General features: G+C 37.7%; 3 protein-coding genes across 3 annotated transcripts; 1 reads left to right on the forward strand and 2 right to left on the reverse strand.

Annotated features, from left to right (window-relative positions):
- Window positions 1–2,725: 2,725 nt before the first annotated feature.
- Window positions 2,726–5,999, reverse strand: LOC134792972 (small ribosomal subunit protein mS22). Its single transcript, XM_063764463.1, has 7 exons — window positions 5,810–5,999; window positions 5,506–5,735; window positions 5,108–5,232; window positions 4,891–4,948; window positions 4,275–4,483; window positions 3,634–3,814; window positions 2,726–3,038 (listed from the first exon to the last, which is right to left on the reverse strand). The coding sequence occupies exons 1-7, from the start codon at window positions 5,925–5,927 to the stop codon at window positions 2,823–2,825; spliced, it is 1,137 nt and encodes a 378-aa protein (XP_063620533.1). The 5' UTR covers window positions 5,928–5,999; the 3' UTR covers window positions 2,726–2,822.
- Window positions 6,000–6,099: 100 nt separating this feature from the next.
- Window positions 6,100–13,523, forward strand: LOC134792966 (zinc finger CCHC domain-containing protein 8 homolog). The gene is made up of 7 exons (XM_063764455.1): window positions 6,100–6,964; window positions 8,151–8,320; window positions 9,008–9,206; window positions 9,546–9,677; window positions 10,015–10,192; window positions 11,597–11,880; window positions 12,250–13,523. Exons 1-7 carry the CDS (start codon window positions 6,257–6,259, stop codon window positions 12,802–12,804), a joined length of 2,226 nt encoding a protein of 741 aa, XP_063620525.1. The 5' UTR covers window positions 6,100–6,256; the 3' UTR covers window positions 12,805–13,523.
- Window positions 13,524–16,534: 3,011 nt separating this feature from the next.
- Window positions 16,535–21,836, reverse strand: LOC134792954 (small integral membrane protein 14). The gene is made up of 4 exons (XM_063764436.1): window positions 21,656–21,836; window positions 21,320–21,393; window positions 19,824–20,015; window positions 16,535–17,929 (listed from the first exon to the last, which is right to left on the reverse strand). Exons 2-4 carry the CDS (start codon window positions 21,389–21,391, stop codon window positions 17,891–17,893), a joined length of 303 nt encoding a protein of 100 aa, XP_063620506.1. The 5' UTR covers window positions 21,392–21,393; window positions 21,656–21,836; the 3' UTR covers window positions 16,535–17,890.
- Window positions 21,837–23,590: the final 1,754 nt, after the last annotated feature.

Consider the following 23,590-nt stretch of genomic DNA (forward strand, 5'->3'; position numbering starts at 1 on the left):
GACCCCGTTTCCTCCTTCGTCATGCTACCATCATCCGATGTCCAGACCCCCCCCCCCCTAATTTGAAATGACGTAATTTATGAATAGCCCCCTACGAGCATACCTTCCGAAGGTTATGTACTAGATACGACTAAACAAACCAAGCAGAAGGTAGTATCTGCAAAGCACTTGTAGGTACCTACTTACCATAGTCTAATAAAACATGGTCTTCCATTCCCAGAGTGACACGGGCCTACGTCACAACAACATGGCCGCTATATATAGCGCTATCGCATATTATCATATAGCGCTGTCGCATGATGACGTAGGCCCGTGTCAGTTAGGTGACCTAGAAAAGACGGGAATGGAGTACCAGGCGGAGTATATTATTATACCATGCTACTTACGTATTTTTACTAAGTAGAGACTTTTTCACGGGAGGGTAAGAATATCACAAACTCGAGCACGTAGGTAGTACCAAAGCCCTTAGGCCATTTTTTATATTACCATTATCCTGACTCACTACGCTGCACAATATGCTACCTATTGAACACAACGGTTTTTTTAAATACCTACTTCTCCGTTGTACCTAAAATGGAATTAAAATGTTTATAAAATTGAAAAGTTTATAAAATATTTTCTCTTACGAAGCGCGAACGCAAACAACAGCTAGTTAGAGTACCTGCAGCTTAGTGATTAATATGCTCTTTGCCTACAGCATAATTATTAAGTTTTCTAAAATTGTTAAGAATATTATTTCTTTTATAATAAGGAAATCAACCAAATGCTTGAACCTATCCCCACTACCGGGCTAGCGATAGCGCGGGCGGACATTAACGGGTATAAAAGATCGTACAAGCTTTGATTCGATTATAGTCTTATATTGAATCCAACACAATTATATTAATTATATAAGTGATCGTGAAACAAACCACAATGTTAGAGCCGCGAAAACTGTTTACAATACTCAATTTATTTACAATAATAAGCAGTGTTTATCCACAATTTGGCTCCGACGGGCTGCATGGCGGCGCCATAGAAGCTCAGTGCTTGGAGATGCTCGGCTATGAGAATCGACGACTACCCATAGCGTTGGAGAGATCAACACCCAGTACATCGGATAATGTTCAACTAACAAGACATCACATCATCCCGGTAAACATTCTGACCGATTTCTTCAATTCTGCTGTAAGAAGGAACGACGAACACAACGTCGAACTAAGTGGTATCATGAATCTCATTGGCTTTCTGGCGAACGATTCATTGAATCTGTACCCTGGACCTGGTATTAATCAACGTGTTAGAAATGACTTGACCCGACTGAGAACTCTGCAGACTCTTTATATCAGTGATACTATTTTGAATAACCCTCCCCTGGATATATTATTTGATGCAAGATATTTGGTGCATTCATTGTTTCAATGGATACCAGCGAATATTTTTATTGGCCCTAGTGCTAGAACAGATGATCCTGGGGAAGGATTTGAAGAAAATGCCATATACATTATAGGGCGCAGAGATTTTGAGCGTCTGAACACGATAAGACGATTGATGTTATCGTATATCGCCACAGGCCAACGGAATGAGTTCAATGAAGTCATAGAGTTATTATGTGAAATTTCAAGAGGACGCAATACACCATATCCTTACAATCCTGATCAGTGGGAACGTTATAGTTCGTGGTTTGGTGATACCAAGTATTATATCGACAGGGATTCGAACATACGTCGAAAAAGGAATATTGCAGTGAGTCAAATAAATGAGGACCCATATTGTTTGAAACCTATAGAAACGCTTAAAATGATGATTGAAAACAATAATTTGATGATTATTGCAAAAGCGCTCGAGAGAGTTAAGAACAGTAAAAACTCTTATAAATTTTACAATGAAGACAAAAATTCGTGGAAGGAGTATTATGAATCCCTGACTTGGAATACAATTTTCGCTAAAGGTGTTTCTATGTGCGGTGACGGATGGTTCTACAACGCATGGGGATATAAGTTTGCTGACGACTCATTTGCAGTTGGGATTGTAGCTACAGATACCAGAAATGGAAAAGATAATTGGGTAAATCTCTCACATGATTTTACCACAGCCAAAGACTTCAGTGAATACGCAGGACAAGTTTATTTCGACAACAACGGACGACCAGTAGCTATTGTCATTAGTTCTTACGTTATGGCGAGTTGGGGCTCTGGTTGGTCTTTTATTTATAACGGCGGTAAATGGGAATACGAGTCAAAAGACACATGGCTCAAGAGGTATGGTGGAAGAACTGAATCTCTGGACGCAAACGCGCCGAGATTTTTGAAGGAATAATAACATGACTTCCACTAAGTAATATTTTTTTCTTTTTATTTCGCCAGTAGTGTTATTAGTTTTTTTTAATAAAAGTAATGCAATGTTTCTTTTTGTCAATTCCACCTATTTCTTGTTTCTCATTTTTGCCTCTAAGCTTGTTACATTCTTAAATCACACTTTAATAACCGATTCTGCAATGTAAAGAAAAAAACTGGAATCATTAACTGTCCGTCTGGCATTTGGTAGGTATATTTTTTTGCGTACAACGCATGACTCTTAACCCTTTGACCGTTAACGTCAACTAATGCGCGCGGTTATATACAGCCCAATATCAATCTTCGTGTATTTTGACAAGGCTCATAATGTCGCGCCGCACACGACAGACGTGGCGGTCGAAGTTCGCATTTGATTACCTAACCCAAAATAAAATTAAAATAAATATCCGTCTGGTATATTTTTTGTATATTCAACGCTCGATACTTAACTTAAAAAGGTTGATAAAAACAAAAACATATTAACTATAATCTATTACGCATCTACATTCAGGCATTCCCGTGTGCTACTTTAATTCCGCGACTCAGCTCGACCAGTTGCTGGTAGTGCTCCCTGAATCCCTGCAGCGCCAGCTCTTGCTGACTCTTCATTGAGGAGGTGGTGGTGATGTACTTCTGGACGCAGTCGACGCAACTGCTGTCTAGTTGGATGTCTTCTTCTGTGAGGCGATCAGGTTTTGTTAGTTGGACGGGTGTTGGCAGGATCTGAAATAGGGAGGTGAGTTTTACGGTCAAGGCCGCCAAAGACGTCAAATGACGCGCGCAGCTACCACTTTATTATCAACCTTTGAGCATTCCAACAAGGTTTAAAATGACGCGCACGATAGGCGTGGCGTTTAAACGGTAACCATAAAGTTTGTACAACGTACAAACCTAATAAAGCTTAGAATAAATTTGAAAAGTGGAGAAATTACTGTATTAGATGAGACTTGAACTCACGGCCTCTGGATCGATACTCCAGCGCACTGCCATCTGAGCCACCAAAACCTCATCCATAGCCAGCAAATCTTCCCACCATATGGGTCAAGGGGACCCTAGCGACATCTACCGTGAGTGTTACACTTCTTAACACATTCACTGCCCCCAACGCACATGTGCGTTCACCGTCATATAAGTTTGTTCCTAGGCCACGCCCCCTGGCAGTTGGTGGTTCAAATGGCAGTGCACTGGAGTATCGATACAGAGGCCGTGAGTTCAAGACTCATCCAAGACAGTATTTTTCCACTTTTAAATTTATTTTAAGCCTAATAGCATCGATCGCAGAGGTTTCTGCCTGTTAAAAATTAACATTTGTACAAACCTGTTGCACAAGTTTAGTAGCCAGATGTCCCTCAGCAACATCCCCATGTACTGCCTGTCTCGTTGCCACCAGTAGCGCTGCCTCCCGCACCGCGCCCGTCTGCAGCAGCTCGAGCATGAGGCTGTCTATGCTTTGATGCCAGGTCAGGTAGAATACCAGTGGTCCGAAGTGGCGGGTAGACCTGGAACGATTGAAAGGGTTAATATGTAAGCTAATACTACTGGTAACTACCGGGATTTTTTTACCTTAATTGTTTACAGTTGGGAAAATAAACCCTTATCCCCCATACAAAACACTTGATATTTCAGTGTAAGGAACATGGTATCTATCAAGAGACTTTATTTTATGGCCATAATAAGAAGGGTTTCATTGTATCTTTGTAAAAATATAAATCCCAATGTTATTTATGAATAGGTATATTGCAAAACAACACATAATAAAACGTACCGTTTACGTACGTAAAGAAGACTACAGTCATATCGCTTAACTTATACGCGTCCTCTAGCTAATTTTACTGTAGTCTGTCATGGGCCACTCTCCCCTTTTAGGCCTGCCGTTAGTTTACGATCATCTTCCTATCTTGATAGGTTTCTCTGGAACTGTTTGTTCAGAGCGATTATTTGATTATAAAATTAACTCACCTCAATAATTCATATCCGCTCTTAGCATCAACATGCTGGTAGGTAAGACTCATGACCCGTTGGTAAGACGGCTCATCCGGCTCATACTGAATGCAAGCTCGGTCCAGGATAAATTCATACTGTTCTCTGTCTAGGATGCTGTTGAATTTCTCCTCATCCATGAACATGAGGGGCTCCCTTATTGTGCGTCCGTTTATGGGGAAATATATCTGAAAGGTTTAGTAAATAATAGCTTCACAGTACATCTAGAACCTAAATATTGTGGATATTAAATTAGAGATGTAATAGTGAAGTTACACATGTAACAGACATTGTATAGAGAAATTTTTTTGACATGTGTATAACCTAGTTTATTTAGTATGGAATTAAAAGCTATCTAACAATGTATTTGTTCCATTGGTACAGTCAGCATGGAAGTGGTATTATAGCTGCAAAAGTGGTCAAATAGTTACAACATATATTTAGTATGGTGTGATGAACTATTTGGCCACTTTTGGCTGCTACAATATATTTGATTTTGACTGTACACCAAGAGTATTCATACAAGGTGCTGAGACAGTACAAATAAAATATGAATGTTTCATTAACATATTCTAGAAATATTACTGCTTAATACCTGGTTTAGCCTCTTTCTGATGTCATGGTCACAACTTTGAAGAGTGCCATCAGGTAATCTGAAAGCAATGACATATTAATATAATATCAGCTATCAAGCGGAGGCATTATTCCAAATAAATTGAGAAGCACAAAAAACTCTAGTAACTGATACAAACATCACATACTGAAATTGATATTTCTGTTCGTCATTCTTAACTAGAATCTTATACACTCACCTCTCTATGATAAATCTGTGTTCATTTGCAACACCAAAACTGATATCTGTGAAGATGTATTTGGATGTGTCATATCCAATCAGACCGGGGTCCTCCGACAGGACATCTTGAATGTGTTGTTGGATCTGAAAATATTTTATACAATACAATACTCTTTATTACACACCTCACACAGTTTACAATACATGTACAGAATCAAATCAAGACCATTAGAACAACAGGTGGTCTTATTGCAACAGATCTCTACCAGACATCCTTTGGGTAGCAGAGACAATAAAATTAGAATATGCAATAGATGGTGCAAAGAAAAACTATTTATAGTGATTATGTCAACTGTAAGATAAGAAAAAAATTGTAGTATTTCATTAAACTTTAGTCTAAAAAAAGTGTCTGGGAACCTTAACAACTGGAGGCATCTGTAGAAGTTGATCGGCTCTCTCATTTGCTTTGGCGACCTCTTGCTCTAACTCCTCGGATGTTAAGAACTTATATTTGGGAGTAGGGAGCACAGGTAATGCACTGTTGGTTCTTTTGCGGAAAACCCTCGCCAAATCCGGCCTCGTTAACCTTTTCAGCAAAACTTGAATGTCAGGGGAGAAAAACTTCGGCGCAGGATCTTTATCACCATCTAAAAAGACGCAAATAATATTAGATATTGCAGTTTATACGACTTTAACGTAATTGTTGGTTAACATCTATTACCGTATAACGATGGGACGAAACTTAATTTTCTTGAATAAATGAGGAACTGAACGTCACTGTGCTTTAATATTACATTTTTAACGCTAGAGTGTGCAAATTTCTTAAATAATATAGACATTTTAATAACAAACAATCTGCAAGACCCCAATCCTAACCTAACTTTAGTATTTTTTTTTATTTAGTAATATAATTTGACGTTTCTGTATAGGGATGTACGACGGAGAAAAGAACCGGTAACAGTTTCACCTGTGACAATTTCTTGTGTTTGTAATAGAAAACAAGCTAACTATTATTTTAAACTAGCAACCTTTTTGATTAGTTGTCTCTCTTATCTGTCAAATTTTCTACGCGCTTCGTTGTATTTTTATGGAATTTCTTGTATATTTTCTTATTTGATTTCTTTAAAATTGGGTTGTATCGACGGTTTGATGACCTATCTTCACGACAATGTCCAAAAGAAAGGCTGGAGTTAACGATATCATTTATGAATTGGATAATGATGACATCGAATTAAGTAGCGATGATGAAGGTAAACATCCTAAAATTAACCGCCTGGAGCCTAAAATCGGCTCACAAACCTCAAGCGACGATGTTATTATTGAAGAAACTCATGTAGAATGTATAGATATCGACTGCTCTACGGAAACTATTGAGATTGAATCGTCGCCTACTAAAGCACATAATGGAGGGAAAAGTCCGAATGTTATTCAACTCGAAGACGACGACGAGCAACTGGTGGTCGAGGAGGACGATATCATTCAGAAACAGAAGAGTAACACTTCTGGATCATCAATATTTAATGAAGATATAGTTGTTGATTCTCCAGCATCTAACACAGACCTGGGCGTAGCGGGTTGTGAGAATCGGACGCCTTTGTTCACAGTGCGCTTCAAAGATAATAAGACAGCTAAAGCTTATAAGGAGGAAGTGAAAGCCTTTATGTTGAAACTTATTAAACTGCATGACACTGAATCTTTGGAGGGCTCGGAAACAGAAACTGACTTGGAACTTGATATTTGGCCTGAAGACTTACAAGATGTTAACAGTGTGCCTCAAATAGAGTTGCAAGAGGAGACAGAAGAACAAGACAACTTTTTCTTTGTTGATACTGACCCATCTACCCAGGAACCTGGTGAAATACCAAGATACAAACAGGTGAAAAATAAAATAATAATATTTTTAGTTAATTTTAATTCATTAGGCGTAAGTTAGGGTTTTGTCCATTGGGACAGTTTAAAAATTAGATAATTTCAAAAACCAGATTATTCTGCTAAACATGAAGTTCTTTATGAATTCAGCCAGACTTACCGAGATAAAGCCTCAGATACTGGTTAATTATCAAACTACACAACGGGACTTAATCGCGTATTTAAGTTGTAAGATTTACCTCCGACGTTTCGAGGACGGCGTTGTCCCCGTGGTCTCGGAGAAGACTGGCTCAAGTTGACATCAACATCTTTAGCCGCGCGAGTTTTTCGAACTACCCGCACTTGGTCTTGTTTATCAGTTTGAACGTTTTGCACACTAGGGATGTTACTCTGTCGACACACAACACTAACAATATTCGATTTATTGACTGTCGATATTTGTTCCCGCTTACATTTACTAATGACTGGATTCCATGTGGATGAGATCTTAAAACCCTCGTCCCGATCAAAATTTGCGTAATTTGTTGTGTAGTTTGATAATGTTCAATAATCGTGAAAGTTTCAATCAGTGTTTTACAACCCCCTTAGTACGTCCAAATGTTTCTCTTTGTGTATTGCTTTACAGCTGGTAACAGCTTTGCGACCCCTAGAGGATTGCAACCCACAGCTTGAAAAACACTGCTCTAATCAATATCCAGCAGGGATCGGAACTGGTTTTTTGCAAATACTTCAAAATAACCATATATTTTGAATTATTTTATACTCTAAATGTAGGACTCAGTTGTGTTTTTAGGTAACAACTTCGTAGATTGCCCAATTAGAAATTAAATAATTAACAAAGAAAGAAAAAATACCGTTTTCGTTCCCATACAAAAAACACTGGTATCCGATCCTTGATATCCGATCCTAGAGCGAGCATATAGGGATAGGGAGTTCCCTCTGCCAACAAACTGCCCTGCAGTTTGGCAGAAGAAAAACATTTGTAAAATAGGGTTTATTTCATCCAAATAAATTATTTATTTATTTATTTTTAATCATGCGCAATTTCCTCGCGCGTATGCTTGCTCTGTGTAGGTGGACCCAGCTATTAAAACCTTTTTATTTAGATTTGGTTCTGAGCTCCATTAATTTATAATTGGTTTATTTTGTATTCATGTAATATTTATGTTACAAACCCCTGCTTGGCATTTCAGGCAGATACTCTCATTTGCAACGTACCAGCAAAAGAGTCCACTCCCCCACCAGTGCTGCGTCGAGGCCCGACTTGCTTTAACTGTGATGGCGCGCATCCATTAAGAGACTGCACAGTACCGAGAGACAATGCTAGGATTGCGGAGAAGAGAAAAAATATGGTTAGAGTTGGGTAAGTATATGTATTTCTTGTAACAAGACAGGAAATATCAAGTAGATTCAGGGTCAGTTGCATCAACCACATTTAACAGACTGATTAACGTTAATCAGCGTATAGTAAATTTTTTTTGCATTAGAAAAAAGGTAAACAATCTTAACATGTCTTTTTATTGAAAAACACCTTTGAAAAATAAGTCACGGCAAATATTTAACAATTATGAATCTTATACGATTATTTACATTCATTTGCTATCATATGTAATAGTTACTGATTTTTAAAAACCGTTTTTCAATTAAAAGACACAAGATCGCGTAGTCTTTTTCTAATGCTAAAAAAACGAACTATATTATGAAACTTCCCATACAATAAAATTTAGCGAACGATTTAACAATGAAAGATGATTTAGTTTAGTGCTACCGACCCTAAATGCAAATAGTTGAGTAGTAGAGTAGAGGCTTTGGGTACAAACTGCAAAAAAAATTATAACAAGAGCAACTTAGCTTACCCCTCCAATTGCATAGGGGATCAAGCCATAGGTTGGAAAAGACGGACAGACAGACAGACGCACAAGTGATCCTATAAGGGTTCCGTTTTTTTCCTTTTGAGGTACGGAACCCTAAAAACCTATAACTTCACAAGAATTTCCAACCTGCAAGTTGAAGTAGAAGTATTTCCTTTAAAAACTAACAAACATTCCAGCCGCTACCACGTAGAAGACGAACAGAAGTATGGGCACCTGATCCCCGGCCGCATCTCTGGCAATCTGCGACACGCGCTCGGTTTGAAGCGGAGCGAGATCCCGCTCTACATCTACAGGATGAGGCTGCTCGGGTACCCGCCTGGCTGGCTTGAGGAGGCGCGGATATCACACTCTGGGATTACCATGTTTGACTCCACGGTAATTTGTCTGCTTTGTCAGTATTTTACGGGGGCGCCCAATGATACAGTTTGATTTTACCACATTAACAAAAAGTGAGCATGAAGGCGACTCAGCATTATTGCGCAAATAAAATTAACATGTCGGCATTATATTTATACGTATGACAGTATATTGTTTGAAAAAGTCAGTATTTCATTTATTATCTCTGCTATTGATGACAAGACTTTGGTTTCCAACTATATAAAAGTTACTTTTTTAATATGATATAAGCTTTTTTGTGGCCGTATGTACTTTTCTTTAGGCAGGTGTCTATAACTTATAAAATCTATGATTGCTTATGTTAATAAATATTTTCAGGGAAGTGCGATAAGGGACCCAGAAGAAGAGGAGGGCGAAGTCTGCGAGCCGGGCTCCAAAGACAAGTTCGACATCAAGAAGATACTCGACTTCCCTGGCTTCAACGTTCCCGCCAGTTCGCGTTATCGAGAGGTAGGTCAATATGCCAGTATTTAAAATCCATGCAATATAGTCAAGGAAATTGAGGAATTTAGAATGACATTAACTTCTAAATTGTGTAAGAAAGTGTTATGAATAATTACAGTGGAGGATTTACTGACGTCACTGATCTCCCATATATGTCGCTGAAGATACTCGCCACTTGGCATACGAAAATTTGGTTATATACGAGGTACCGTCTTGGCTATCAGCTCAGAGCAACCCAAAAAACTTGTATTCTAAGTTTATTTACAAAGCTTCCTCTAATCCCAACTACTAGATTTATTAATTTCACTTCTATCTACATACATATAATGCTATCTCATTCCAGGAAGCCCACCTATACGGCTTACCGCCGATATCGGAGCAGGACAGCAAGATAGCCATGCTTCAGATGTTAGCACCCAACGCCATGAAGGCGTATAAGAGGAAAAAATTGACGTTCTTCCCTTCGGCCGATAAGGCTAAGGCCGACGGACAGGCTGAAATGGAGTTAGATAGTGGCGATGGTAAGAATGTTATTAATTATTATTGTTATTATTTTTTCGAATCCTGGTAGAGGCATTTATATGTGTGATGTGCACAGATAGTTCCTGAGCCATGGATGTTTTCTATGTATTTAAGTATTTGTATATTATATATATCGTTGTCTGAGTACCCACAACACAAGCTTTCTTGAGCTTACCGTGGAACTTAGTCATTTGTGTAAGAATGTCCTTATAATAGTTATAATATTTATTACACTTCAATAGCAGCCTAACTGCAGGACCCCGTTTCAGTAGAACACGTGCTAATATAAACACACGGGCATTCTGTTTGCGGGATACTGCACACATACCACTACTAAAAACGGGATCTTGCAGAAAATTGTACCCCCAAAAACTGGACGGCAGTGGGAAAGAGCTTTAAAATATGAATGCGTACAACTAGTCTTTTTTAAAACCGTTTTGTTTGAATTGCTAGTCGATCTTTAGACGTCCTAATAAATGTTGTTGTAGTATGAACTGCTTTTTGTTAGGGTTCCGTACCCAAAGGGTAAAACGGGACCCTATTACTAAGACTTCGCTGTCCGTCCGTCCGTCCGTCCGTCTGTCACCAGGCTGTATCTCACGAACCGTGATAGCTAGACAGTTGAAATTTTCACAGATGATGTATTTCTGTTGCCGCTATAACAACAAATACTAAAAACAGAATAAAATAAAGATTTAAATGGGGCTCCCATACAACAAACGTGAGTTTTGACCGAAGTTAAGCAACGTCGGGAGTGGTCAGTACTTGGATGGGTGACCGTTTTTTTTTTGTTTTTTTTTTTATATGGTACGGAACCCTTCGTGCGCGAGTCCGACTCGCACTTGCCCGATTTTTTAGTATTAATTCGTCATTGGAAAATTAACCACAATGCACCTTTATCTAACCTAATGAAACTACCTACCTAATTTTACCGTGAACTTATCGTCTGTATTTGATTAGGATCTGTCAGGCAACTTAATTATGCATTTTTAATATTTTTATTACGAACATTTTTATGCTGTAAATGTAAAGTATACAAGATCGAGGTTTGAACTTCTGATTTTTAGTAATCCATAAATATACGAAAGGTTAAGATAGAGCATCTTCTTCTTAGTCGAATACTCTTGTCAGAGCAGGCGTCAAAAAAAATCAAGTCAAATCAAACAGTCGTTGTACAGCCTTTTTCGTTGTTTCCCGCCGTACTTCTCTATTTATTGCATTCCGCACGCATAGATTTAAAGGTGACCCGGTGAGAGCTTTAACTTGGTCGGTCCATCGCATTGAGGGCCGCAATCTGGGTCTTGTGCCATCCACTCTGCCCTGAACAACAAGCCTCTCCACGGCGTCGTCTATATAGAGCATGAAAGTGAAAAAACACCTGATACATATTTTTGCTATCACAGAAGTCGCAGAGTTCCCATCGGTACCACCGCTGCCCGACGACGCGCCGCCTCCACCTCCGCCACCCCCCGAATGTCCGCCCCCACCGCCAGACTCACCTCCCCCCCTCCCCAAATCTCCTGCTAAATCCTCCCCACCCCCCACCCCGCCCAAGTCCCCCGAGCGGCCTGAGAAAGAGACCGACAAGTTGAACGAGACGGACGATATAGAAATTGTGGCGGTGACCGAGGTGAAGGATATACCGATGCCTATGGATGCGTCGCATATAACTATTGAAGATGATTTGGTGAGTATAAACTGAGTATTAAATTTAGTGTAAGACAATACAATGGTCAGTCCATTTCGATTTTGTTAGAATCTTTCGAAAACCAAACAAACCAGCATTTCTCTTGTTTAATTGCTGCCTCAAACAAACTAAATTCATCCCAATTTACTGTGCAACACGGTTCAAATTAAAAGGTTTTTTTTTCTGTTTGACCCTACAATGTTACAACTGTTTTATCTCCAAAATGTAAGTTGATCGTGCTTGTGTCGAATTGTACGAGTATTTCGGGAACCGTGTTTTACTTATTTTGACGTATACAAGGATGACGAGGTTTCCTTATTTATTTATATGCTATTTATTTTTATTTCTAATAACTTGCAATTATTACAGGACAAAACTGAACTAAGCAGCGGCCAAATTAGTCCCTCCTTAGACGATTTAGAAGAAAAGAAACGGCTCCTGCTCAACGCTTTAGAAACAGATGTCACTCTACCCATACTTTCCCCTACCATTGCCATAGACACAGAACCAAGCATAATACCAAGCGATATGGACACTGTTAGTGAAAATGAAACCGAAAATGACTCTAAAGAGTCTAAAGAAACAGGTGATAAGGACCAAGTGCCTAATGCAATACCTTTAAGATTAGAAATTGATTCTAACCCATCACCCTCAAGTATAGAAAGTCCAAGTAGAGATCCATTATCAGCCGAAGCCAGAACACCTACATCAGACAACAAAGGCGTCAAAACTACCTCCTACGGCACACCGGTCTTAAACATTGCTTCCCCCTATGTGAAATTACCAAGTGACTTGAACTTTGCTAAAGACATTTGTGACGTTATCAATTTTGAGAATCTTCCCAACTCGACGGGGAAGTATAAGAAGATATGTAATCTGTTGAAGAAGGTGAAGAGTGAAGTGGACAGGATACATGACTCATGAAGTGATCATTGACTTTATTGTAATACTGGATAGGTCGCTAATTCTCTTGTTTGATATTTGTACTATTAGACAGCAAGCCAGGAACAAATTTCCATGACCAATCGGTTTCCACCGCGATACAGCCGGCTGACGATATTATTTACTCACAATAGCATATGAACTATCATCTGACAAAGTTTCAATTGGGATGCGATGACGATTTTTTTTACGTGTTTGGGTGACTGACGTTTATTAACTCACCATCGGAGCGGCAGCTGACGTCTACGAGGGTTCATTACATATAGCTGATATAGCCCCTAACCACTTTATGAATTATCGCCCGGGATGCGATGACCGACGAAATTTACGCCTGGCCCGCGGTCTAGACACTATAGTCAGTTTTTTTACAGAAATAACTAAATTGTGAAGACTGCGATCAGTGTGATAAAAAAACCGCAAAGTGGTACGTTTACTTAAGCACATTAAGATGTGCTCCCGGTACTGAATTTGTATAAAAAAAAATTGTATAAGTACAAGAATTCCCGAAAATTCAGTCCCGGGAGCATTCCCTGCATTTACTGTTTTCTAAATTAATACAATTAAAGGATATAATGGGCGATACTATCCAGTGTTTATGTATGTATAGTAATCAGCGGTTAGGACGAATTGTGTTCATAAAATAGTACATGATAGGTTATTATAACAAAAGCAGATTCAATTCAAATTGCAGTCAACAAAATACACCATCTACAAATAGTTCGAAATAGAGTATTAATACAGCATACCAATGCCATGACAATAAATTTCACCAGAGTGTGTCACTCAGAAAATGGAACATTTCAGATCGATTTGTTTCTAAGTCGCGGGCATAGACGAATAAGTAAGCTTAGAGTGCATATTCCATGCATGGCTATCCGTACTTAATACTAAAAGTTGTATGGGAGGTATGGTAAAATTGTCATCAATAAGTTTTAAAATCGCTCAAATATAATACTTTTTCGCAAAGCTCGCTTATATCTTTTATTTATAAATGGAGTTTTGTTTATGTATGGAGCAATCTAAGCTTATTTATTTATCTATCTATTGGCACGAGATACATATTTGTCTAATCATCCTTCTCAGTGTATCGTAAAAGTGGGTTTTTGGGTGCGAATTAATGAAAAAAAAAAGTGTACATACGAGCTCCAATTTGTTTATTAGTAAGGCCCACCATGCAAAATTATCCTATTTTTAATTTGAACCTTTTTGTAAAGTGCATTGGGATGAATTTCGTTTGTTTGAGAAAGCGATGAAACAAAAGAAATGCTACTTTATTAGGTTTATGAAAGGTTCTATTTAGATTGAAACGGAGTGTACATTGCACAGTGAGCATTGACTATAATAAACTATGTATAACTGACCTGACTGAGGTCATATATTGAGGTAACTTCTCTCAATTTGTTGACTGTACAGTTAGGACTAAGAATAAGAAGACGAGGTATTTTTATACTCAATAGCATTAGTTCATAAAAGCCATTTGGAATGTTTGGAGCTTCCAACTCTCTATTGTCACAGTACACTAAGAACAGTAGTGAATCTAAGGCCGCTCGGCAAGTTATTTGCCTACTCTTGCGTTGGCGCTTAGGGTTGTCACTTTTATTTTTAGTTAAATATTATTTGCGTATTATGAGTAGCACTATGTTTCTATTTATATAATATAATGAAATATTCTATCAATTCCTAAATGAGGTATAAATAAAACGCTTTTTAAATATTTACATTAGGAAATGGGATTTATTAAAAAAATATAAATTTAATACAGAAAAAAAATTCCTCCGGTTTCTGCATGTTCGGAACGCTTTATTGTTAGCGGTTAAAGTAAAGTAAATTCTCATCCTTACGTATAACTTTAGTAAAAAGGTTTTAGGGAAGCATGGGCAGATCATCGTAAATTCTGTCTTTTAATTTTTCGTAAATTGACGTGCCGATTTTAATGTTGATGTGGTCCTTTTCAAACGCTTTGCGATACACCTGCTCCATCCATCCTTTATCGGGTGGGTGGGTGTTACGTGTGTTTGCTACACCTTATTCAGGGTCCATGTGATACCATAAGAAATGTATATACCACCCAAAAATGTACCATGGAAGCAAGAAATAAATGAATACTGAGGAAATTTCGATCTGTGCCATAATTCCTGTAATTAATGTACTTACCTAGTTTCTGCACCTATAAATTGCAAGAACGTTGATTAACATCGACGTAAACTTTTAAAAATTCACAGTGTTTATGGTAATCAACATACATATTTTCATTATGATAAAAAAAAATGCGAGCGGGCGTGCAGCGTACTCGAATGCGCGCGATCACAGTTGCGGTACAGCCCACACTGCCGCCACCGTATTCCCCCGTATATTATGCTAATGTGTGCGTGGCAGCGCGTGCGTACACGGCGCCCGACGCGCACGCACACATTCAAGCCGGCAGCGGCACATTTCTATGAAGATTCCCTACTGTTCTTGTACTGTGCTATTGTTTATTGTTTACCAATGTACCTATGTAGGTACTAGGTACCTACATGTGTTAAAGAAATCATAGACAAACTAATTTTCTTGATGACTACATGTATTGTTTTTAGGCTTCATGGCCGTGTATGTACAATCGCTATCAGATATAACGGAGCGGCCGAGGTGTTCAAAAATATCTGAACATGCACTGATATTTGTGAGAACCTTGGTCGCTTCGATATATCTGGTGGCGACTGTACATATTATTGTTTCTCGCTGCGTTCAGCATATTACCATTATGTTCTGTAAGTACGCAGCTTTCCGAGAAAAGTATATTTTATCCTGTTTCTTTTAAAGAAACTGATGGTATAAATATTTTAGTTTTGAACACCAAATAATTAGTTTTGATTTAATTATGAAGAGCATACCTACATATGATGACGGTGTTTTTAAGTGCAAGCAATATTTTACGTGTCAAATTATAGCATAATTCTTTTTAGGTTTTACTTTACCTGAGTACTATTTAAGGATTATTGAAGTGGATTGAGTAGGTAATAGGACTAGTTTTTGTATAGTTTCATGATATCCACTAAGGTCTCCTAGGTGATCTACTCATACCTATGATCTTTCTTATTGGATATCATATCATAGCAATTTGGATGTGGAACATTATTGCAAATTATCCGTCCGTCTTTGTCTTTCTATCAAATGAATCTTTGCATCTATGTTAGACGTCTTTCTGACTAAAGGTCTGTGCACACCGGAGACGTGCACGTGCGCGTTGTATTATACAGATCCTTATGAGAGACGGCACACCGCTTGCGTGACGTGAGCGTGCACGTCTACGCACACGCAGCCGGTGTGCTCTGGCCTATATGGCGATGCCTGGCGAAAATATTATTATACTATATTCACTGTTACATTGCCGATGACTCAAGTTAACACGTGTAGTAAGCATCTGATTCCATGTCGTGAAAGAATTAACTTAAGTTTTTTTATTTGTCTATGACGAGATTTATGAGAAGATCGAGCCTCAAGTGAATATCCTACGAAATAACTTTCTTAGAGTCTGTTCGGAAAGAGAAGAGTCGTGGAATGTATGGAGCCCAATACATTCCACAACTCTTCTCTTTCCTCTCAACAGACTCTAAATGGATTGCATTATTTTACTACACCACTCATACCATTTTAGCTCATCCACCTTTTACCATACACTTTTATTGTGAATTATATTTCCTTTTACACAATGAAACGAATGAATTGTCACAGTTGTTTTATTTATTTTTTCATAATATCAATAAAAATCTCCATTGGTGTCTTGACATTATTAGCAATAGTGTTAAAGAAACGAAACCCACCCAATATAACTAAGCATTATTTGCATAATTTAAAATAAAATAGTGCAATAAATCTAACTAAAATAGATTAAATATTATCTGAATACAGATATGGTTACTTAAAACTTTTTAAACATATAATATAGGTATTTTTCGTCTTATATTCTACATAAAAGTCAGACCTAAATAAAATATACAACGTCGAGCACGCTCATTGGCGCGCTTCGTGTTTTCTTGCGAAAAACATTGTAAAAAGGTGCTGATTCTCGTAGCGATTTCAGCATTTACCTATTTTTCCATACATAGGTACAAATTGCACTTATCATTGCAAGGAGACGGAAACCTTTTAAACATGACGAGTGCATGTAAAAAATACACCTTCATATATTACTTTAGAGTTTAAAATTCCAAGTCGTTTCAGACTTACACGACAATTTAGCTATTTATTGACAACTTGATAAGGTATTTCAACACTTCTGGTGGTTTTAAGAAGAATGGAGCACCTGAAATTGGCAAGATTCCCTGAAATTCCTCGTAAACACAACATCGCACTTGTTTTGAGACTGTGTATCACAACTCTGTTGTTAACGGTAAATAACTTGATGTAACTTTGCCTTCAAAATTAAGGCGACTACACTTTTTTAATGTTTTAGTAATTTTAGTTTATAAGATCGAATAAAACAACTGCCAAATTTATTATTAGAACTCATCACAAATAATGAACATATTCTTTTAGAGACAGATTACAATATTCGAGATTTTGCTATATTCAACTAAAAATGTCAGGAAATCATGAAGTCTAACGTAAATACAATCTATAATGGAATGAAACTGTTGAATGTAATAAACATTTAGTCAGGCCGGTTAAACATTTAATTAAGAAAATTAGATCTATTTATTTTTAAAGGGAATATCGACCTTTCACTTCGAGGTCTTATATGAATATATATTTTATACATAGCGGATCAGTTAGGGTCAATATTCGGCGATTTTGCTGCTTCATTATTGGTCAAGTAACTAATGTTTGGTGTTACCTACTCTTTATAAGAGCCATATCAAGATAGTCTGAATTCCCTAGCGCTAAGTTACGCCAATATTTTGACGGTGATGAAATAAAAGACAGTCAAAACGCTCGGACCTTAGCCCTTTACTATGATCGCGGCATGGTCGTCGGTTATTTCGGACCCGTTTCATATAAAACAATTGGCAGATAGGACTTTTATGTGGTAAACCTTTTAGGTTCATATTTTATATGAAAGAGGTCGATGTCCGGGTCCCGTCCACGATTAAATTCTTGGCGGCGTCGGCGGAGCCCCGTCGTGATCCTGTAACAAAAAGGAAATTAATATAAGTAGGTATAGGTACGTTTACATTTCTTTAGAGGTATAGGTATATATAAATAATAAAAAAATATATATAGATAAATAAAATAATAAATATTATAGGGACATTCTTAAAAAAATTGACTGTCCCACGGTAAGCTCAAGAAGGCTTGTGTTGTGGGTACTCAGACAACGATATATATAATATACAAATACTTAAATACATAGAAAACATCCATGACTCATGAAACAAATATCTGTGCTCATCACAAATAAATGCCCTTTCCGGGATAGGCATTATGCTAATGAAATCAATATAGGTATATTAAGTTATTTTTAGAAGCGTAACAACTTTGCATAGACCAGACCTGCTAGCATGAGTTTCGCTCTCGCGCGCGACTCTATACATCTAGCGCGACTTCAAGTATGGACTCGCGCGCGAGAACGCAACTTATGCTAGACCGCCTGGTGACTCCACCGACGAAGAGAACCAAATCCTACTTATATTTAAGTTCCGCGGCAACGGAGGCCTGATGATGGCTCTCGGAGCCCGTTGATTTCGGGCTTAGCTTAGGTCAAAAAGTTGGAGACCCCCAGGGCTCTCCAACTTTTTTGTTTGAGCCAGCTCAAACGATTCCCACTATCATTTGCGTGTGACACGCCTAATTAAGGCTTTAAGTCATTCAGTGCCAGCGCGAGCTACGAGCGTAGCCGATAACATGGGAAAACCCGTATGTAGCGAAGAGCGCCAACGAACAGAGAACCGCGTGCGGGACGGTGGCAGTGAATGTGTTAAATAAGGGAAGAAAAAACCTTATTGCAAAGCGTAGGTTACTTTGGTATTGATATTACACGTCACCATACAACACTGTTGTTAATTACGTGACTACAGCTAATAAGTACCTATGTATAAAACATGTAGTTACAGTAAACAATGTATTTATCATGCAAATTTATTCGTCAAATGTTACTGACGTGCTACGTCTTCAGGAAAGTGTAACTGTAGGTATAACCGCAGTGTTGCATAGGTAATTATGTAATTTAAAAACTTGGTTAATGTCACGTGTCAAGGTGAAATTACAGGAAACAAAATTCTTCTACAACACAACCGGCTGCCTATACGATATTGATTCTGTTCAAATAAGTGTAGGTACCTTAAATGGAAACATACTTATGCCATAACTTTATGTAAAATTTCAGAAGTTTGCTTCGCTCCTAATAGATATTAGGCACGGCTATATAAATATATATTGGTAATTCCACTAGTTACCACCAAGTTGTTACCATTAGTAAAAAGTAAACAACTGAGATTTTTTTCTCATCTTTGTTTAACAAAGATAACAATGCCATTCACAGTAACGCTGCAAATCGCCGTGTGCTATGATTCTTATTCAGCATGACTTTTATTCACAAATAAACCTTAAGCCGGTACCGTAACATCGAAAATTGATTGGCAGGAGTTAATTAGAAATGAGTCTGTTAATAAAACGTGTTAATTATGAGGAAAACCATGTGTTATATACGTCTCTTTTATGATAATGTCGGTGAGCGATATGGCACAAAAACGGGCCAACTAGGGTAAGTCACGTGGAACATTGACACAGTTATCCTAATTTATTGAAAAGACAGTAGAAAGACAAATAAATAACTTATGAACCAAATATATCTATGAATAATACTAAATTAAAACTAACAACCCTAAATATATCTAAAATAAAACAAGGAATATAAAAACTACTGAAAGAGGCCTCCCCGCGCTACCCCCGGCGCAAAGGTGCCCATCACACTCGCTGCGTTATCCTAATTAATATATTGTAATAATTCGATAATTTAGGAATTTTTTGGCTACAAAAACAAAGTTTGAAGTGTGAAGGCAATATAACCAAAAAGTAAAAACCTGTGAGTTGCGCGGAGGTTTGTTGGCTTCGGGCAACTGGCGGCGCCTGGGGCGCAGCATGTACATGGCGACGGCGAGTGCCATCATCGCGAACATCACCATGAAGCTGTTGCCGGCCGACTCGGGCGCCGGCAAGCCGCTCATCTCGTCCAGGCATTCTGTGTCCGTGCAGTAGGATTGTCCTTGTCGAAGCTGGGATAAATAAAATATTTTAATTTGTAAATTATGGGTCATCCATTAATTATTACATTACAGAATGTCTAGGTTTTTAGACCCCTCCTCACCTCATTGTCACACTTGGTCACACTTGGTGGTGTGACGTCACATTTATCAACGAAATCGTCAAATCGAATTAAGTAGGCTGTACCTATTATAAATATTTTATCATAATATTTTTGAAAAAAGAAATATTAATAATTTTATAACCCAAAACTGACTAGGAAAGAAAATGAAATGAATAAAAATGATTATCAATCGAAAAACTTGTTATTTACAGCGAATTAAATAATTTAAATAAGTTAAAGTGACATCACAAAGTTTGTGACTCCCCCTCCCCCATGTCTCAACATGTCACATTTTCTTGACCCCCTCCCCCCCTAAATGTGTGATATAATTAATGGATGACCCCTCAACTGCTTTGGCTAATACTAACAAGCTGCCATCTGGAATTTCTCAGGTCAGTACTAGATTCAGATCAGAGATTAGGGTTAGGGTTTGTAAAGGCCCTATCATCAGTTTTATTTTATTTTTATGAACATGCCTAATTTACTTATTTACCATACACTTAGTATGGCAAAAGTAAAGGTGATGTGATAATAAGCATTTAGTAAAAGATCCAACTTTGTATTTTATTTCTGAAATTCCTATTGTTTTAATACATTTAGTCCTATTGGATCCTTGTGAAAAATAAACAACAACAAACCAACTGTAAACTCTACATAAAAGGAGATAATTGTATATGTTTACATAACATGATATGAATCAAAATAAAATATAATGGATAGTAAATAAGTCAGGGTAAATAAGATCTCCACACATAGTAACTATTATGTCACTACATTAAATCTGTAAAAAAAAGGTAATCTATAAAAAAATCCAGCCAACAAACCTATTTCATAAACATGGCAAAGCATGTTCAACAGAGTATCCCGATAGGTGGATGTTTGTTGATAACCAAGCAATTATACATACAAAATAATTGGAATACCTACTGATAACAATTGTTTCAGTATACGCTTTGAGTGTGTGTGTGAGCAATTGTGACGAATCCTAAGCCATGAGTTTTCTGATAGCAAATTATTCACATACATAACGTTGCAAATGAATTTAGCCTGTGAAAGGGTGATGAAAATCTTGAATTTTGAATGCTAACCAAGCGATAATTCGATTTTTAGAATGCCATTAACAGTTGTTGTGAACGATTCTTGTAAAGTGGCACTTATCGATAATTGTAGCGTTCACCACAATAGGCACAAGGTCATGTTGGAAATACTCACCAGAGAGATCAGTCGCCGCATTGCCAACTCGTGGTTCCAGATGCACTCGCAAGGATCCATTTCGTCACCCATTTCTGCATAAAGAAACTTGTTTGAGTTGTCTGCGCCACATATATAGCGTATAGTTTGGCTGCTAAAATTATCTTAAAAACTAGTCTAAATCTTCACATAACATAGTCACAAGTTAGTTGAAATAATAATAATTAAGTAGGGAATAGATTACATGGCAAACATTACATGATTATGGTGCTTTGTTTTTATTTACAAATATTGTTTTAGAATCTTAAACTCAGCTGTCAAGGGAGGGGATTCTAGCTGGTGAAAGTGATCCTTTACCTGTGTATATTATTGTCCAAGAAAACACAACAACACAACGGTATCGTCAACAAAACGCTTATTATGGGAGTGCTTCGTCGCCACCGTCTTTTGCTAAACAAAAAATAAAATGCGATTATCCTCAAAAGATGGTGACGACTCGCGACGTCATTTTTCCGATTGATGTCTGGGTGTTTTCCTATTGGCTGGCTTGGTATTTCATTTGGGAGGGGATTGACAGTTCAGTAGCAAGTTTGAGTAGACATAAATTCAATTTAGGTTTGTTCCTAAGCGATCTGTTTCTGAACGTACCCTGCGCGGTCTGGGCCGCATTTTTTAAAGGGAGGTATATATAATCAAAAACTAGAATCTTGAGCGTTGTGATCAAAGAATATAATACTCACTAGGAGAAGAACGATAACTCCATACAAAAAAATGTCCCTTTCAAAAGTTCGTTTATACTACTAGCGCTCTGGTAGGATACCATTGTAATTAGAATTGACAACCCGTTTAGCCTAGCGGGTATTGGCAGTAATCCAGTTCAGGAAGCTAATGGTCCTGGGTTCGAATCCCAGAGAGGGAATTTCTTTTTGTATTTTTTTATTTTTTGTTGGGGTCAGGTTTTTAAGAGCCCATCAACGTGCACACTAGCGCCACTGCTGAATACATTAAACTAGTTTTTATGTTATTGGATTCGTCAATCTACCCGTCCAAAGTTAAAACGGCCGTTTTTGTTTTGAGCTCATAGATCGACGAATCCAGCAACATAAAATCTAGTTTGATGTATTCAAAAGGTACCTAAATACACAATACAGTCCGTAGCGGCCCCTTTTTTAAATACATGTCGTTAAATTTAAATAATCACGATTATTTAGCAGTGCCGCTAGTGTGCACGTTGTTGGGCTCTGAAATTAGCATTTCACAAATAAGTAAAAAAATACGTTAAAAGATAATGATTAGGTACTATATTCAGAAATTCGTGAAATATAAAAGGTAACAAAAAGTTACGTATAATTAAGATATAAATATTTTCATAATACATATGAATACATACACTGATATGGCAAATGGTTACAAGTTGTTATTACATCTATCCGGTTATCGGACATTTTCTGCTTCACAGCTCCGCGCAGCGTTCTTGGTCACCGGGAAACTAGTTTGGATATGCGGCAGATACGTGCCCTTCTGAGCTTTTTCCAAAAAATCATATGACGGCCCAGGATTATATTATTATCTCACGCTCAAGCCATCTGCTGATTCACTTTCTAAAACAAAATAGTCAAAAAATTAAACAATATAATCTATCTTCCTAATTACTAACGTCGCTAATTCCTAGGGTTACCAGCTTAAACAATGTGGGGTTTTACATAGTCTAATAAAACATGGTCTTCCATTCCCAGAGTGACACGGGGCTACGTCACAACAACATGGCCGCTATATATAGCGCTATCGCATATTATCATATAGCGCTGTCGCATGATGACGTAAGCCCGTGTCAGTTAGGTGACCTAGAAAAGACGGGAATGGAGTACCAGGCGGAGTATATTATTATACCATGGGGTTTTACATCTATGTTGAATTTTGATTATAATTTCGGACGCGTCCGCGGGACTTACGGGGATAGTAAGATTAAATTATTATATTTGAATTTGGTAATTAGCACGCTCATTTTTATTTAAAGATTAATATATATCTTACCTTGAAATTACCGCTGTTTCTGATTTACTACAACGGTTTCCACACACACATTAGGGCTTTCCATAATCCGGATAAGAATTGTTGATAAAGTCGCCATTGCCGGATACATACAGCAAGGAAGGAAGAGAGACAACGGTTTAAATTTAACTAAGTCTGTGCGAAGACGCATTTAGATATGTTGCTCGTACATATGAGTAGATTTTATTTTCAAAATTAATAGGTAAATAAATATATTTCAAGTGAATAAATCGTTTTATA

The sequence above is a fragment of the Cydia splendana genome, chromosome 8 (genome assembly GCF_910591565.1).
Source record: "Cydia splendana chromosome 8, ilCydSple1.2, whole genome shotgun sequence".
Classification (NCBI taxonomy): domain Eukaryota; kingdom Metazoa; phylum Arthropoda; class Insecta; order Lepidoptera; family Tortricidae; genus Cydia; species Cydia splendana.